The sequence below is a fragment of the Cyprinus carpio genome, chromosome A25, assembly GCF_018340385.1.
Source record: "Cyprinus carpio isolate SPL01 chromosome A25, ASM1834038v1, whole genome shotgun sequence".
NCBI lineage: Eukaryota > Metazoa > Chordata > Actinopteri > Cypriniformes > Cyprinidae > Cyprinus > Cyprinus carpio.
Window position 1 is genome coordinate 7,628,794 of NC_056596.1, and position 18,766 is coordinate 7,647,559.

An 18,766-nucleotide genomic window follows, 5' to 3' on the forward strand; every position below is an offset into this window, starting at 1 on the left:
TGGGTGCCATATTTGTGTTTCTCAAAATCAAACTTAAGGCAATGATTGCAAAACAGAGCATATAAATACAGTGTTTACATAAATGTTTTTTATTTTTATTTATTTATTTTAAAAGATTTTATGGTTTAAGGCTTCATTTTGTGTAGTTTTGTAAGGTTTATAGCACCACAGATATTTAGGGGAGCATTTATGTTCAGATTTAAATTTCTTTGTAAAAGATTAGTGGAACAATACACTTTATTATTATTATTGTTATTATTATTATTTTTTAAAATATTATAAAATGCATGTTGCATATTAGCTTTAGTTCTTTATTGATTTTTTTTTTTTTTTAATGTTAGGACCTTACAGTCCTGTGTTTTATGAGCATGTGGGATTGTGGTGATTCAGAGCGGAGCATTACAGTGACATTAATGACAGGTTTCTCACCTCTTATGTCTCCACTGTCAGTCCTGACAAACTATCTCTTACTTGCTGCTAAATAATGTATCACCTCATTAAAAAGAAGACTAGAGGTGAAACGGGGGTGGATTTAGGTTTTATTGGCCGGAAGTAAAATTGATGTGATCTATGACAAAGTTCATTGGACAAGGCATTAAGCTTTGCTGTTAAAACAGTGTTCAGAAATGTTGTGGAAAGAGGGCATAAATGGACTTGGCCTGTTTAGCAATTATTAAATTATAATGCTACTCTTACCATATGGCATATTTTTCCAGTCATTAAAAATATTTTTCTTGGTTTTTTTTTTCTTCTTTTTCTTAATGCTACTATATTTGAAGTCTTTGTTGACCTATTTAGCAAATAATAAATTGTAATGCTACTCTCATCATATGGCATATTTTTTTTCCAAATATTAAAAATTATATTTTTATTTATTTTTTTCTTAATGATACTATATTTGAAGTATTTGTGGACATGTTTAGCAAATATTAAACTGTAACTACTCTTAAGATATGGCATATGGAATCTATTTATTAATTTATTTACAACAGTGCATATTCTTATCAGGTCAAGCATTTAAAGCATCCTAATCCTAATCATTTATTATTTATTCATGACATCAACAATCAATGTAAAATACATAAATTCTCTCTTTCTCTGTCCTTGTGATTATGCAGATTATTTATTTATGTATTTGACTATTTTAAACAGTTATTTATTTACAAATTAAGTATGCTTATTCTATTCTATATATAATATAATATAATATAATGGATTCTGAGTATTTGTTTAACATTTATTTATTTATTAAGAAGAGACCTGACTCATCTTTCTCTAACAGGTAAATTCATATTGATTTATCATATATTAGATCAGGACCTTTCACCGGGAAGATTCTTCACGTCAGATCAAAGAGCAAAAGAGATTTAGGCCTTCTAAAAATACCAGTGTGTTCATAGTAAGACAGCACGTTTCTAGTTGTAAGTAGATTATGTCAGTTTACCTGCGAGGAGAATGCAGCGCGGCACGTTTGCCTCAGTTATCGTGGCCATTTTCATATGATCAGAACTGTGAGTTTTGGACAAAGACTGTGTTTCAGTATGGGTCAAATTCAAAGTGATGAAGATATGGAAGTGGAACTATCAGACATCCAGCCTCTTTATACCAAATTCATGAGAGAGTGCCCAAGTGGAGCCCTGCATCTTCATGAATTCCGCAAGATCTTCGGAATTCAGAGCACATCAGAAGATGAGGCTTTGTACATAGAAACCCTCTTCAAATCTTTTGACACAAACAGGGTAAGCGCAAGAGTTGAAAAGGTCAACTATTTTTACATCATTTCTTCTAAGATATTAAAATGAAAGTTTCTCATCTCCTTAAAAATTGAGTGCTGATCGCGAAGCAGCAATTTCTATGCATAATCGTTGATTATTTGCATGTGTGATCAGCTAATCGGCTGGAAATCAATTATGTTTCTTTGCAGGATGATGTTATAGACTTTATGGAATTTGTAGCAGCCATCCACCTGGTTCTGAGAGGCAAACTGGAGGACAGATTGAAATGGTCTTTTAAAGTTTATGACAGAGATGACAATGGAAAGTTGGACAGGCAAGAGGTCAAACGTGTTATAAAGGCAAGAGTGATCTTGAGTCTCACCATTCTCATCTTTTTATTTCCTCTTCTAATGGGTTTCTTGCTTTTTGCTTCTAGATAATTTGCCAACTTCAGAAAAACCACATCAACATGACACCCAGTGACATTTGCGATAGGATATTCGAACATTTGGATGAAAACAAAGATGGTAAGAGCCTCGTTTTCCTTTCTCAAATAAATATTTAAAGACTAAAGCATGTAATATCTTGGCATAAACAGCTAAAGGTACATTATATTGCCAAATACACAGACCAACACACCCATAAAAGCCTGTTAAACATTTAATTTCAAAACAAGGCTTTCACTTTTCTAGGATTGGCTTTCCACTAGATGTTGCAACATGTCTGTAGGGATTTGCTTCCATTGCATCAGTGAGGTCTGGGACTAATGTTGGGTGATGGGGTCTGGCTAACAGACAGCCTTCCAGTTCATCCCAAAGCTGTTTAGTGGGATTCTGGTCTGGGCTTTGTGAAGGCCAGTCAAGGTCTTCCACACCAAACTCAGTATATATCTTTTGTTTAATTTCTTTGTGTCATTGTGTATATTAAGATCTATCTTTACTGGAATTAAAGGGCTTTCCACAGTTTTGACAGTTTAGATAGACTATCTATCTATCTATCTATCTATCTATCTATCTATCTATCTATCTATCTATCTATCTATCTATACAAATTTTTACACAAATTATGGCTATCCAACCATTGTGGTGTTTTTTTTCCACAGAAGATAATGTTTGTGATCATTTCAATTTTTTTGATCATTTTGAAATTTAGGATTAATAAAACTAGCTATAATAAGATATCTGCTGTTTTATTCCATAAATATTCAATTTGTCATTCACATCAGTGTCATATCCGTCACAGAAAACACACAATAAATCATTAGAGATGTGGTGGAAATGATTGTTGATTGAGAAAAATGTGTGAAATATGTAAATAAAACTCATTCTAAATAAACTCATGGGTGTATCAGAAGAATGTTTACGTTCTAAAAATCCACAGGACCACATCGGTGAATAAACAGCCTTACGTAATAATCCCGTGTGCTGCAGCCTAAATATGTGTAGGCTTAGACTGTTGCTAAATTAAGCCTGTCGGTGGTCAGGGAGAGAGAGGCGTGGGGGCTGATGAAAGACTTCATTAAAGACTCTTCCTCTTCCTCTTCACCAACAGGTCAAATATCCCTGTCAGAGTTCATGGAAGGGGCAAAAAAAGAGGCCTCAATTATGGACCTCTTAAAACTGGACACTAATGCACGTGGCTGGTTCAGGGAAAACTGGGGGAAAAAAAACATGAGTTTTCAATAAGGTCAAGACCCATGGGCCAAAACCTGCTTGACCTTTTACAATCTTTCAAATGTTGGCAGCTGCAAATGGGAGAGACCTGGTATGGAGGTCAGAAAATATTTGCCTTCTGTCACAAGCGACGTGCGTGCCTCACCATTGAGCACATTGATGTTCAACCAGTCCGCATGTGTAAAACCAACTCACACTTTCTTCTTTGTCTGGTGCTGATACTGATATTCAAATACCCAAAAATTACATTAAGAGAACTATAACCATGTTCTGCAGTAAGTTTTACTATTTAACCCATTTGTATCCATTGTAAGTAAGAAGCCTTTATTTTTTATTACATTATTTATTTGTCTTTACAGTACATCTGTAATCTTACTGTTTAACCCAATTTTATGTAAAGAAAAAAAAATCACTTATATTTCACTTGTATTATTACAGTGCTGATTTTTATGCCATAAAATATACAGTGTGTCTATTTTATTTATTTATGTTCATACAGTACATATGCAATTTTACTATGTAAAAACAATCACTTATATTTCACTTGTATTATTACAGTGCTGATTTTTATACCATAAACTATACAGTGTGTCTATATTATTTATTTATGTTCATATAGTACATATGTAATTTTACTAATCAACCCAATTCATTTTTATGTAAAAAACAGTATTTTTCACTTATTTCACAATTATGCTACAATCAGATTATAACAATACAATATATAAATTATTATTTATATTATTAAAATGAATTGTTATATACTATTATTACAGTGGTGATAATTTCATGTACTGTACACTGTTTCTATTTTTGTTTGTTTATTTATTTAACTAATAACTTACAACTTTTAATGCCTATAGAAGATTCTTCCTTTTTTGTGTTTTATATATTTATATCTTAAAGGTGCTATGTGTAAGTTTTTCAATGTAAAATGCTTTCTCATTGTGCAGTGTGTAAACAATATGCAAACGAGTGTTGTCTGATTCTTTGATATTTTGAACAATGAGTGCTTTTACATGCAGGATTTTACAGCGATTATTCCCGACAGCATGTAAGGTCATTGTTACGATTACCAGCTGGAGTGCTCTTGAGAACCAACAGGGGGCACTCCACCCCAGACTGTTGTCACACTCTCACAGACTACATTCCCCATAATCCTTTGCCCGGACTCTTCACTGATTGCATTCACCTGTGTCTCCTTACTCTAACTGTTTGAACTGGAAGGATGCAGTGTTCAAAGGCTTGTACAGCTTTGGCTAAAATTATCCTTTAAGAGCTTGCATGCCCACTGGAATAAAATAATTGACCTCAGAACAGTACAATGACTATGCACTTTTGCTAAGTGGTTCTTCCTTCACTGTGGGGGTCAAGGAGGACCCTTCCCCTAAATATTTTTTTGGGAGGGGGCACCACACACCAAGCTCCAGTGACCATGGAGCTTGTCATATCAGTCACCAGCATGTCCAGTTCTAATGGTTGCTAGTCCTGTACTCTCAGTACCTTCCAGTTCAGTTATTGCCAGCCCAGTACCTCTCCACAAGATGGCCACCATGCCAGAGCATCTAGCCATTGTGGATGTCACTCCACAGTCTTCAGCCATCACGGATACCACTCCAGTGTTCCTGGTCACAGTGAACATTGCATTTGAAAACACTCAAGGAATTCAACAGGCGTTTGTGGCTGGCTTCCAGCTTGGCGGACCCACTGTTGGTTTCAGCTAGAGCAGTTGGCATTCCAAGGGCCTCAGCACGGGCTGTCACAGAGGCTGTTCCCCTGTCCTCAGTGCTTTCAGTAATGGCAGTCGCCATTTTGTGTGTTTGGGCTACACACTGCTCTACTACTCCTCCAGAAGCCGCTCAAGTCCATGATTCTGCTCCAGAGCCCGCTCCAGTCTATGAGTATACTCCAGAGCCCGCTCCAGTCCATGAATCGGCTCCAGAACCTGCTCCAGTCCATGAGTCCGCTCCAGAGCCCACTCCAGTCCATGAGTCTGCTCCAGAGCTCGCTCCAGTCCATGAGTCCACTCCAGAGCCCGCTCCAGTCCATGAGTCCGCTCCAGAGCCTGCTCCAGTCCATGAGTCCGCTCCAGAGCCCGCTCCAGTCCATGAGTCCGCTCCATAGCCCGCTCCAGTCCATGAGTCCGCTCCAGAGCCTGCTGCAGTCTATGAGTATGCTCCAGAGCCCACTCCAGTCCATGAGTCTGCTACAGAGCCCACTCAAGCCTTAGAGATCAGTCCTGTGTTGATGCCAGCCTGTGAGCTCCCTGTGAGGTTTTCTGCTCTACCTCAGTCTCCAGGTCCTCTGCTTCCAGCACATGGACCTGGTCCTCCATCCCTCCCCCTGTTCCAACTCTGCTCCACCTCGCCCCTGGACTTAAGTCTATTCTTGTTGAGGAGCGTCTGGAAGCTAAAAATACTGGACTGTTATGATCACCAGCTGGAGTGCCCCTGAGAACCACCTGGGGGCACTCTACCCCAGACTGTTGTCACACTCTCACAGACTACATTCCCCATAATCCTTTGCCTGGACTCATCACTGATTGCATTTACCTGTTACCTCATCAGTCTCACCCTTTAAAATAAAGAGCTGCATTTGAATCCTTAGCCTTCGTGTCTCTCTGCAGTTATTTAACTTTCATATAGACACCTTAGTGTTCTTTTATCAGGTAAATGTCATAAACTGCTTATTCAGTGTGCAAATGTCTTGTGCGAGTGGAACAAAATGCTTGAATGCCCAAGCTTATTATACAGGGCTGTAGAATCTGTGCATGAATAAAAGCTGTAATCAAACAAATTCTGCAGAGGAAACCCAGCCTGGAGCCAGAAGCACATTTATAATTCATGTCTGCATGAGTTCACACATGCCAAGTTTACAGGGCATGTGACACACAGGCCACTCATGCATGTGCATGCATCATTTATGTACAGAATTAAACCTTATTTCTCTATGATTTATTGAACTGAATTGGAAGACAGATTTACTCCAGCATGGTGCCTCCCAGTATGTGATGTGTTCACAGATGGTGCTTAGCAATGAACTATTCTTAACAGTGACATAATTCAAACTATGTATTTTTTTTTTTTTTTTTTTTAACCCTTGGAGTTCCATACTTTGGCCGAACCACAATTAACCCCTATAAATCATCTAGGTAGACTTTTAGCGACCTTATAAGAAACTGCATTCCTCAAATTCTTTTCTAATTAATTTAATTTGTAATTCATTTATTTTCTTCACTTGATTTCTCTGTGATGAACATGTCACTTACTGGGTTTTTGTTAGTCTGTCTGACTACAGTTTGGCAGATCATGCACTGTTACCTAAAATGACCCTAAGTCATACAGATGCTAACACAATGGCAAAGAAAAAGAAGACCTATTACATATATTTAATAATTTTTATCTAACATTACATAAAATTAACACAAATATCCTTTAATATCTAAATTGAAGCTAAATTTACAGCGCTGTTACTGCTTAATATATATATATATATATATATATATATATATATATATATATATATATATATATATATATATATTTATTTATTTATTTATATTTATATTTTTCAAATAAACATCATTATTTTTTATAAACTAGTTACTTTGCATATTACGTTGTGTTACCTTTAATTAATATTTACTATAGGAAATTTATTTGTAATTTCAGAGGTGATTTATTGCTAGATTATAGAATAGAAATTATACAATTAAATGGTGGGGAACTTTTAACAGCCTCAATGTCTGGCTGTGTTTTGTCCTATTTTTCCAGTTTTCACTTTAGCAATCTGCATTGCATGTAACTAAATTTAGACTCATCACTTCAAAACAACTGCAGCTTGTTGTATCTCATTTTCTCTAAACTCACTGGGGTCTGGTATTCCTGAAGGATTAAATAAATTTCAATCTAATTTCAAAAGCATTTCTGTTGCATCAAAGAGCTTGAAACAGATCTGTTGTAACACATCTTTTTAACAGCCTTCTGAAGCAGTTCCTGGCAGTTTATTCAAAATTCATGTGGCTTCCTGGCCCTCTATAACAAGCACATTAAAATTCTCCATGACATTGTTCTCCTAGTCACCAGGAAGATGCTAAACACTGTGTACCAATAAAACACATTGGGAAAAAAATTAAAATAAATAAATAAATGCTCTGCAGAGACATGGTTAATATACAAAAAACATAATGAATAATTGTATGAAAAAATATACATTTTACAAAATACACTGTTTAATTAGAATTTTTTGTTAGTATTTTGCATATATTAATTCATAATATTCAACAATATTCAAACACACACACACACATATGATTTATATATATATTTGTATAACTGTCTTTAATAATATCGTATATTAATATGTTTATTAGTTAGTGATTATTTATATGATTTACATTTACATTATTATTTTTAATTTCTCATAAGGAGTGTTTGGGGAAACCTCTGATACATGTCTGAGAACTCCTGAGCTATGAACAGCGACTTCTGAGCAATAAAATATTCTTTGAAGATAACATTGTGAAACTAATTCTGATCTGTATCCCAAATGCACCATTGTGGCATTGAGAATGGATGCATCTATGTTTAGTGAGGTGGAATTTCAGTTATGAGACAAAGGCAGTGGCAGCAGAAGAGCAGAGGACTGAGGGCACATGATCCAACAGTGACAGAAGCGCTTCAGAGTGGAACCACTATAAAATGATGTTTGTTTTTATTCACTAGAGAAACCCTGGCAGGAGCTGATCCTGTATGCGTTAACACAAGTGTGTGGCTTTACTTTGGGGTCAAATTTGCCCTCAAAAGTTAGCTAGACTTGACAAAACCTTTTATTGTAGCCATATACAGTATGTGTGCATGTCAGTGTGCAAATAATGTGTCACTGTTGCTGAGGAGGCTGAAGCTCTAATCCGATGACAGGACAGTGTGACAGCTCTAAAGTAAAGTGTCAGTCCTTTTTGAATATTGCATGCAATCCTGCAGTGAGAGGTTTTATATTTAACTTGCTGTTGGTATGCTTGTGCATTTGTTTGGCTACAAACACATGTACAAACATTCTTGCAGTCTACTGTTGTCCCTTCAGGGCCATTTGGACTAAGGGAAACAGAAGAACTACATAACGGTCAGAGTTTATTATTATATTTAGAACAGTATACTGCTTTTACTATATATGTAGTGTGTAGTACTGTGGGCAATATGCAATTATGTGTAAAACAAAAAATACAATATCTGGATGACATTTGCTATCTATCTATCTATCTATCTATCTATCTATCTATCTATCTATCTATCTATCTATCTATCTATCTATCTATCTATCTATCTATCTATCTATCTATCTATCTATCTATCTATCTATCTATCTATCTATCTATCTATCTATCTATCTATCTATCTATCTAATTTATTTGAATCCCTATGTTGACTCATACATTATTCTAACTTATAATCATCAAGCTCCAGTCAGTATGTAAATGAATATTTCAGGTCACAAGTCTGTGTGTAAAACAAAAAGAAAATGCATTTACAGCAAGGGAAGTCTATAAGGCAAACATTATGCGTTTCTTTGCATTCATTGGCATGCCATTGATGCTTTTGACATAATAACTGTTTAACCTAAAATAATGGTATATGAGAAAATAGTGTCTGTTATAAAAACAACATTAGTAAATGTGTCTGTGTGCCAGCATGTGTGTGTGTACTGTATAATGACATGGGTACTACAACGTAAACATGGTTTATGAGGACACTTCCTGTGTTTTATGAAATTCATAAATTGCCAGTATTTTTCTGTATGGGGTAGGTTTAGGGGTAGGGTTGGTGTAGGGTGATAAAAAAAATACAGTTTGTAAAGTATAAAAACCATTACGCCTTACACAAGTATGTGTGTGTGTGTCTGAGCGGCTCTTTTACCATCTACAGTCAATGCTGGTGGGTTTGTCAGTGTGTCATTAACAGAATCTAAGGCCTGGTGGAAGGCCATTGCATTTGTACATTACTGGGTGGCCTCCAACTTACACACTGCCAAACTTTAGCCCTCTGGAGAGTCAAACGAGGGAGACTGTGGATTATCTCTGTGTGATCTGAAGAATGCAAATGGCCAGCTGCCCTTGAGAATGTAAACTTGGACTAACATTTAAACTTAAGACTCAGTACAAGTCATCCAATGTTGTTGTTATGACCTCCAGTAGGCCTTTTGCATTAGAATGATATTTACTATGTAGCACTATCCTAGACTGGGTTGCTAAAACCTTTTTTTTTTTTTTTTTTTTTTTTTACTTTTTCAGTATGCAGTATATACATGTATGTACTGTAAGTACAGACATATATATGCTTGAAAAAGGGAAAGCTATGCCACAATATTTTAAGCTTTATAAAAATTTTAGCCTAAATTTATAGTTACTCAATAGGAAAAAAAATAGGACCAAATGTTGGTTTGTAGATAACAATAGGCATATATTGAATATAAAATATTATATACTGTATACTTCTTATAGTATCTTTGGTAACAGGGTTGAAGGCTAGTCAACAGAAATATTGAGAAATAACAACAACAACAACAACAAAAAAATGAATAACAGTATCTATCTATCTATCTATATATCTATCTATCTATCTATCTATCTATCTAGTCAACAGACATTTTAAGAAAACTTAATGAAATAACAGTATTTATTTGTCAATTTTAACACGGCAGTGTTATTTTAGTATTATTTGTGTATTCTTTTAGTATTTGTTCATATTTTGAATGAGCTTTTTCAGTTTTAAGTTTTAGTAATTATTTTATGTGCTTTTCTCATTTTCTTTAGCTTGTTTCTTATTACATTTTAAATTAAGCAATTGTTTAGTAATTTTATTACTTGAAGTTATTTCAATTACTTATTTCATTTCTCATAATTCAAGTTTAGATTTTTTGTCTAATATTTGTATTTTAAATTTTATTTTGGCTGTATTTCAATGTTTAAAAAAAAAAACGTTTTTAATAGTTTTAGTTCTAGTCAACAATAACAACTCTGGGTAACAGTGTTGCACTATATACAATCAGCAAAATATAATATACAGTATTTAGCTTATTTTATGTAATATATTATAGGTCACTAAAATAAGAAGCTTTTTACACCAGTAGAGTAAAACTCAAATTATGTTGTTGCAAAATATGAATTGTAAAAACAGTTGAGAAGTTCACAACGTCACTATTTGATGTTTTTAAACCTAGTAATTTGTTATACTAGGTTAATTGTATGTTAGATAATGGTTTATCAAACATGTCTAAGAGTCCTCACGATGTAAAAGATGGGATTTGTGGAGTTAAAAAAGTCAAAAGTCAAACTACTTGTAGAGCATGCCATGGCGTTCTCTTGACACTATGCAATCAAGTTGCTTTTGTGTTCATGTAATTATTAGACACCCACACATACAATAGCCCTACAATCATAAGAAAGTGTGGCACATTGTCAGTTTCCTAGAAGCCGTGATTTTCTTTTGGTAAGAGACACTGAAAATCATTCCTCATTTGGTAGGCTTTGGTTCCTGGTGTAACGTCCACACCCATATGGGGCGGCAATTTCCTTTGAAGGCCAGCTAGAAGTTCCTCACAACTGACAGACAACAGACAACAGCCAAATGGTCATTCGTCCATTATAACCAATGCTCGGCGTCTTATTTATAACGGCCGGTGGGATGCCATTCTCTTCCAGTGAACTGGCTACCTCTCTTTCCAACAATAGTCCACAATGTCCTCGAGAGCCATAAATTATCTTCTAATATTAAATGCAACTGTCAGTCGATAGTCTCCATTGTGAGATCCGTTCCAATACTCCATCTTCACATGGGACGGCCCACCTTTGAGTGATGCAGGGTTGTAATGTGTCCTAAAAAGGCTTGAGGTTCTGAAGCCCTGGTGACAAGGTTCTATATAAATACAGGACAGGTGAACTGGCTGCTCACTCTCTTATTTTCTACCGCTCTTTAGGGAGCAAGCTTTCCAGGCCTGTTGTGCAAGCTCTCCTGGGTGAGTCTACTTCAATGGATGTTTATATTAAATGGTTTGTTGGGCTACAGCAGATAGTGTAGCGAAGCTTGGTTTTTGGATATACTGGGAATGTTAGTGCATTCAAAATTGAAAACTTTGTGGGGAAAAAAAATTAAGATACTTTGAAGAACTTTTAATCCATGCTTTTTATTTAAACTTTGCGTTCAGTACATTTTTTTTTTTTTTTTAAGAAATGTATACTTTTATTTGATCAAAAGGGACGGCAAAGATAATTATAATACTACAAAAGATTTCTGTTTCAAAAAGTCAATTTTACATGCTGTTAATTGAACTTCCTATTAATAAAAATAATACGTTTTACCCCCCCCCCCCCCCCCCAAAAAAAAAAAAATACTATTTTATCATGGTTTCCACACAAATATTAAGCAGCACAACTGTTCTTGACACTGATAATAATAATTTTTTTTCTTGATCATCAAATCAGCATATAAGAATGACTGGAGGTAATGGCTGCTGTAAATGGGAATTAATTATATTTTAGAATATATTAAAATAGAAAACTCAAAATATCTGTTTTTACTTTATTTAATTTTTTTTTTGTTATAAACTTTTTATTGTTTTTATATTAACAAAATAACATCCATTCATACAAACAAACAGGGAAGGGGGAGCAACAGACATATTATCAATAAATTACAATATGAAAGAGAGAGAAAAAAATTATATGGTCATTCCTTTATATAGTCTAAAATGTCGGAAGAAAAACATTTGTTTTTACTTTATTTTTGATCAAATAAATGCAGCCTTGTTGAGTATAGAAGACTTCTTTCAAAAATCGAAGTAACCCCAAACTTTTGAACGGTAGTGTATATTAAAAATCAGTGACTTTTACTGTAAAAATCACTTCAAATCATTTTCAGCAGAAGAAACAAACATGAGGGTGTTGAGAGAATTTCCATTTTTGAGTGAACTATCCTTTTAATAATGAATTATTTCATGAATTATTTGTTACATACAGTACTCAGTGGACCAATGAAATGCTTATATTTTGCATTTTAAAACAACTTTTCAAATTCAGAAGCAGCGCAATAAAAATATTACAAACTAAAGCTTTTTATGCTCAACTCAAGATATCAAATAATAATAAAATATGTATTATTTATAGCACATTACGAGTCTGCCGTTGGGAGGGTAGGTCTCCATAACTGAGGATGTCAGAACGCTCTTTTTAAGCACAGATGAATCATTTACATTTAGCTTCAAGTGCTACATTAATTCAACAAGCAAAGACAAGTATTTTTTATAGGCATGAGAAAATCCTTCTGCTTTTTAATGGACATGTCATGTGTTTGCTTCCCATGCCATTTGTGTTCAAACGCCAGCTGTCTAAGCAAACATGTGCGACGAGGAAGAAACCACCGCTCTGGTGTGCGACAATGGCTCAGGTCTGGTGAAGGCCGGTTTTGCCGGAGATGATGCACCCAGGGCCGTGTTTCCCTCTATTGTGGGCCGACCCCGCCATCAGGTGAGACGACAACGCTCATTCACCTCATCTGGGATTTAGTGTTATTTTGATCCAATCAGTAAAGTGGCTCTTAAGTCACAGTACTTTAGTCACAGTAAGCTTTGACCTTTGACCCATAAAGGCGATACTTTGCTAGCATCGATCCTTGCTTCAAATGTTAATAAGCAAACATTAATTCTAGAAAAGGAGTGTGAATGCTGAAGTATTTGAAACAAATGTAGAATCAATAGTTACCCTGAATGTGTAGATTGTGACTGAAAGCTTGCATTATTGTTTCTTCCTTTAGGGTGTCATGGTTGGTATGGGTCAGAAAGACAGCTATGTAGGAGACGAGGCCCAGAGCAAGAGAGGCATCCTCACCCTCAAATACCCCATTGAGCACGGCATCATCACCAACTGGGATGATATGGAGAAGGTAGACCATACAGTTATTTATGGTTTAATTAGCAAAAGTGTGGTCACATTAGGAAAAAAGGTCCATTGTCTATTATCAGTAGTGTAGGTCACTTAGCAAAACAAAGCAACTTTCTGTTGGTCAGTGAGGCAAGTTCACATAAACGGCTTCAACCCACTGCAAAATCTGTTGAAATTTTTGTGAAATTCCCAATCACATTGATTTCCGTTGAAATGAATGGATTTCTATGGTGTTCTATTGGTGCCAAAAAAATAAATGTGAATAAATCTGTAGTCCTTAAAGTTCAGTGAACTTCCTGAAGGCAGCGGACTGCAATTTTGCCTCCCTAAACTTCTCGACCACCACCTCAACGGAAGTGCCAAAAAGCCCGGAAGATGAAAGTAGAGCATCAAGAAGAAAGGCTTTCTCCTTCTTCCCGATGTCTGCAAGATTTAACCACAAATGCCTCTCCATAATCACCATTGCTGCCATCGTACACCCATTGGCAGTAGCAGTCTGTTTACTGGCGCGAAGAGCCAAGGCTGTAGTGTGGATCTATTTGTGGAGAGGCATTTGTGGCACAGTTCCTCGACTGCCTTAGGGGACAAACCCTTGCCCTCATCTACATCTCTAAGCAAGTCAGCTTGGTAAGCTTGTAACATAGCCATTGTGTGCAAGGCTCTGCCAGCTTGACCTGCCGCCACATACACCCTGCCATAATATCTACATATGTACTGACAAACAAATGGCTCCTAAAGACAACAAAATTTGGTGACATATTTGGCAGGCGCAATTATACTTTTTTTTGACATCACGGGCTACGTGGGCCAATGGGATTGGAGTTCTTTCACGCGTGCTTCAGACACCAGTCCTGTTGGCGGCAGTCCCCCATAGTGTCTGCTAGAGGACGCAGCGTAAGTTCCCTAGAAGAGGAAACTCATTATTGAGAGAGAGACAAAAAAAAAAAACAGATATCAAGGCAAACAAATGATTGTAGACTTGGGCAAATGTATAGTACAAAACTCGTTTTTGGCACAAATGGAATCCCATACATTTTTCTCGCAAAAATTCACCAAGCTGTGGTAAATGTGACCAGTGTTTCTCCATATATAATAAAAAACGCAATACTATCTTCTCAGATCTGGCACCACACCTTCTACAACGAGCTCCGTGTGGCTCCTGAGGAACATCCTGTCCTCCTCACTGAGGCTCCACTGAATCCCAAGGCCAACAGAGAGAAGATGACCCAGGCAAGTCCTTTTGAAGACCCTAACATTACGGCATTAATGGTATTATTTCCATAATATTAAAATATATTGGTTTCTGTCTGTATTTCAGATCATGTTTGAGACCTTCAACGTTCCGGCTATGTATGTGGCCATCCAGGCTGTCCTCTCACTGTACGCCTCTGGCCGTACCACAGGTTAGCATTGCCTACAGTGCCCATCATACAGTAGGTGCTCTAAACTGCATCTGTTTGGTTTTTCATGCTCTTATGATATGCTCCAGGTATTGTGCTGGATGCCGGTGATGGTGTGACCCACAATGTGCCTGTATATGAGGGCTACGCCCTTCCACATGCCATCATGAGACTGGATTTGGCCGGCAGAGACCTGACTGACTACCTGATGAAAATCCTGACTGAGAGAGGCTACTCGTTCGTCACCACTGGTAATATACCTCACTCTCTGCAGTTTTCACATAAATTATACTTGATGAGAAGGTTATATTCTAATGCACTCACTTAATAGATAATAAACTGTGTGTTTAAATTTAAATATTAATTAATTTTTAATCGTTTATACGTCGCGTAAACGTTCTTGTTTTAAAGTTTACGCTGTTATGAAATCTTCATTAGCTAAACAGCACCACCTTTTGGTCAACGCTAGTAACGGCAGGGAAAAGTAAATTGAATGAGCTGCTTTTTAAAAATAATTTAAACGCGTGTAATACCTTTCTAACTCACTATTACAGCCGAGAGGGAGATTGTTCGTGACATTAAGGAGAAGTTGTGCTATGTGGCTCTTGATTTCGAGAATGAGATGGCCACCGCCGCCTCCTCCTCATCCCTGGAAAAGTCGTACGAGTTGCCCGACGGTCAGGTCATCACCATCGGTAACGAGAGGTTCCGCTGCCCTGAGACCCTCTTCCAGCCCTCTTTCATTGGTCAGTTTCTCATTTATTCATTTGAATATTCGTACATTATTCATCGCCACCGCTTTGTACTTTTTGATTCTGTTTTATTTAACCTAGTCAAAAATATTATTGTATTTAAGCGCCCCTGTGAATTTCAGCTGCCTATGAGGCAACTATAAGAATCAAATAAGAGTAAAAATAATTTAATAAAGGGTAATTATAAAATAATTTTTTCAGCAGCAAATAGTAATGAATTTATTTAACTTTTTATTTTTACATGATTCTTATTTTATTCGATTGGAATGAATGTATCTTCTTATAGGTATCTAATGAATATTTATAAAATAAAACAATTAAAAATGAAATAATTTAATAAAGAGTAACTATTTCGTTTTTTTCCAGAAGTATATATTTTTTTTATTTAATTTTTAGATAATTCTTATTTGTTTTAATTAGAATTGGACTATTATGATAAATCAGAATCCAATGATTATTTATAAATAATTTAAAATACAAATAATTTAATAAAGAGTAACCATTTTACTTCATTCACGCTTTGAATATCCCTACATTATGTCTTTTTTTTTTTTTTTTTTATCAATTATTCATGTAAGTTTCTAGCAATTCTGAAACAGGGCCTACACTGAAGCACTAAGCCCACAATCAAAATATATTCTCCTTTTTGAGCCATTGCCAAGCCTAGATTCCCACTGATGAAAAATTCCTGTTATTAATAATTCTCAATCATTTGCACATCAGTCTATGTGTAGCAACACAATTAAACCCACCTTTCATGGGCAAAGCGAAGCGGTCAAGTTTCCCACTGAGAAAAATTCAACCAACTGCATTTTTAGTGCTTTTTCTTACATTACAGTGCACTTTTAGGAGAGGTGACATGTGACGGATCACTTTTTGTCAGGAACTAATTAGGAGTGTTTCAGTATATGGCCAAAGGCTGAGGGTCTATTTATGGTGTACAGGATTGTTAGCCTTGACATTGTACATCAATCACTGTTTCCTTATCCAGTAGACCTGATAGAACAATGGCTAACCAGAAGTTCTTCCCATAATGAAATCAGCGCTATTATGTAATCATGAATTACACGGTACTGCATATGTAATGTATTTAAATGGAAGTATGTTTCATGTATAATCCCATTCATCATCTAAATTACATTGTCTGTAGGTATGGAGTCTGCTGGTATTCATGAGACCACTTACAACGGCATTATGAAGTGCGACATTGACATTCGTAAGGATCTGTACGCCAACAATGTCCTGTCTGGCGGTACCACCATGTACCCTGGTATCGGTGACAGGATGCAGAAAGAGATCACAGCTTTGGCTCCCAGCACCATGAAGATCAAGGTACAGTTTTTTTTACATTAACATTTTATTTTATCTTTAGATTATCTTTATGTTTAAATGTACAATATGAATATACAGAACCAATGTCTAATTATCTATTTTTTTGAAACAATAAATAATGTAATCATTAGACTACAAAACTAATGAATATTGATAAACTGAATGTTTTAATAAGTATAATCATTAATATTTATTATTATTATTTATGCAAAGTTGTTTTGCGATCTAAATGATTTTTGTATAAAAAGATACAGATTATTTTTATTTTTAAGTGCCTGATATGAAGATATTTTATTATTATGATTATTATTACAAATCACAAAATAATGAAACAGTCTGCATTATGGATATTTTGATAATAATAATAATAATAATAATAATAATAATAATAATAATAATAATATCATCATCATCATCATCATAATCATAATGTACATTGTATTATTGTTTTGTAATTTATAACAATAATTTGTTTGTTGTTATACTATTATTATTATTATTATTATTATTATTATTATTATTATTATTATTATTATTATTATTATTATTATTATTATTATTATTATTGATAATGGTAATGCCAATAATAATTAATTTTTCCTTTGCCAACTACAGATGATTGCCCCTCCTGAGCGTAAATACTCTGTCTGGATCGGTGGCTCCATCTTGGGTTGCCTTTTTGATTTTCAGCAGATGTGGATCAGCAAAGATGAGTACGAGGAGGCCGGACCCTCCATTGTCCACAGGAAGTGCTTCTAAATCCCTCCTCCTCTCATTCTCCTCTGTCCTGGACTCTCCTTCTAGTCTTTGCACCATTTCACGTCTTGTGTTTGTACTGCGGACGTTTGTTTCAAGTTCCCCTGTACAAGGATTCACATCTACAGCCACAATAAATTGTTCAGTAAATACATTTACATATTTTCAATAAATGTCTCTTTGTATATATAAGCACTTTCTTAGACATGAATTGATAGTCTCCAGCTTTCAGGTTTGAGATCATTCTTCAGCAAGGCCACCGGATGGCAGACTGCTGCTGTGATAATACCACAAAACACCCTTGAGATCAGTGTCCTAAGTTGCTAAAGAATTTATGCAAAATAACCTGCTTATAACCACATTATAATGTGATCGTCTGAACCAAAATGCCTGTTTACTCTAACAATAACACAGATTTGATCCTGCCCTCTGAGGTTTTATGATCATCAATAGCCCTAAATATATGATGACGATAAGAAAACAGGTCAGTTTAATGTAGGCCAGAGGCACAGCTGATACTCTGTGGCTGAGCAACAGAATAGTACACTGTGTTTCACAGCTGAAACCCAACAATCTAGGGCAAAAATATTGGAAGTAAAGAATAGTATTGCAGTAGCATCTATTATTGAATCAGTGTATAAACTTTGTATAAATACTCTTAAAATCCCTCTAGAAGCATCAGGTTACATATTATTCATACATCTGTAATCTGCTTTTGAGAGAAAAGTTCCAGAATTGAACCAAACATTTTTTCAAACGCTGCCACCTTAAAGGACTAGTTCACTCAAAAATGAAAATCTGCTGAAATTATACCATGTTCAGGCCTTCCAAGATGTAGATTAGTTTGTTTCTTTATCGGAACAGATTTAGAGAAATTTAGCATTACATCACTTGTTCACCAGTGGATCCTCTGCAGTGAATGGGTGCCGTCAGAATGAGGGTTCAAACAGCTGGTGAAAAAACATCACAATAATCCAGTCCATCCATATACATCTTGGGAAGTGAAAAGCTGCATGTTGCTTTCTCCAGTATGGTCTCTCATTCTGATGGCACCCATTCAATGCAGAGGATCCATGGGTGAGCAAATGATGTAATGCTAAATTTTTCCAAATCTGTTCTGATGAAGAAACAAACTCATCTAAAATCCAAAATAACATCGAACCTCAACATTCTTCAAATATCTCCTTTTGTGTTCAGCAGAAGAAAG

At 35.5% G+C, this 18,766-nt stretch overlaps 2 protein-coding genes across 2 annotated transcripts; both read left to right on the forward strand.

Annotated features, from left to right (window-relative positions):
* The first annotated feature begins 1,258 nt into the window (after positions 1-1,258).
* LOC109050986 (guanylyl cyclase-activating protein 2-like) lies at positions 1,259-4,026 on the forward strand. The gene is made up of 4 exons (XM_019068517.2): positions 1,259-1,739; positions 1,925-2,074; positions 2,152-2,242; positions 3,267-4,026. Exons 1-4 carry the CDS (start codon positions 1,500-1,502, stop codon positions 3,398-3,400), a joined length of 615 nt encoding a protein of 204 aa, XP_018924062.1. The 5' UTR covers positions 1,259-1,499; the 3' UTR covers positions 3,401-4,026.
* A 7,241-nt stretch (positions 4,027-11,267) lies between these two features.
* On the forward strand, positions 11,268-17,717 carry LOC109052669 (actin, alpha cardiac muscle 1-like). Its single transcript, XM_019070085.2, has 9 exons — positions 11,268-11,398; positions 12,763-12,905; positions 13,192-13,320; positions 14,439-14,549; positions 14,638-14,722; positions 14,809-14,970; positions 15,274-15,465; positions 16,622-16,803; positions 17,419-17,717. Exons 2-9 carry the CDS (start codon positions 12,777-12,779, stop codon positions 17,560-17,562), a joined length of 1,134 nt encoding a protein of 377 aa, XP_018925630.2. The 5' UTR covers positions 11,268-11,398; positions 12,763-12,776; the 3' UTR covers positions 17,563-17,717.
* The last annotated feature ends 1,049 nt before the right edge of the window (positions 17,718-18,766 follow it).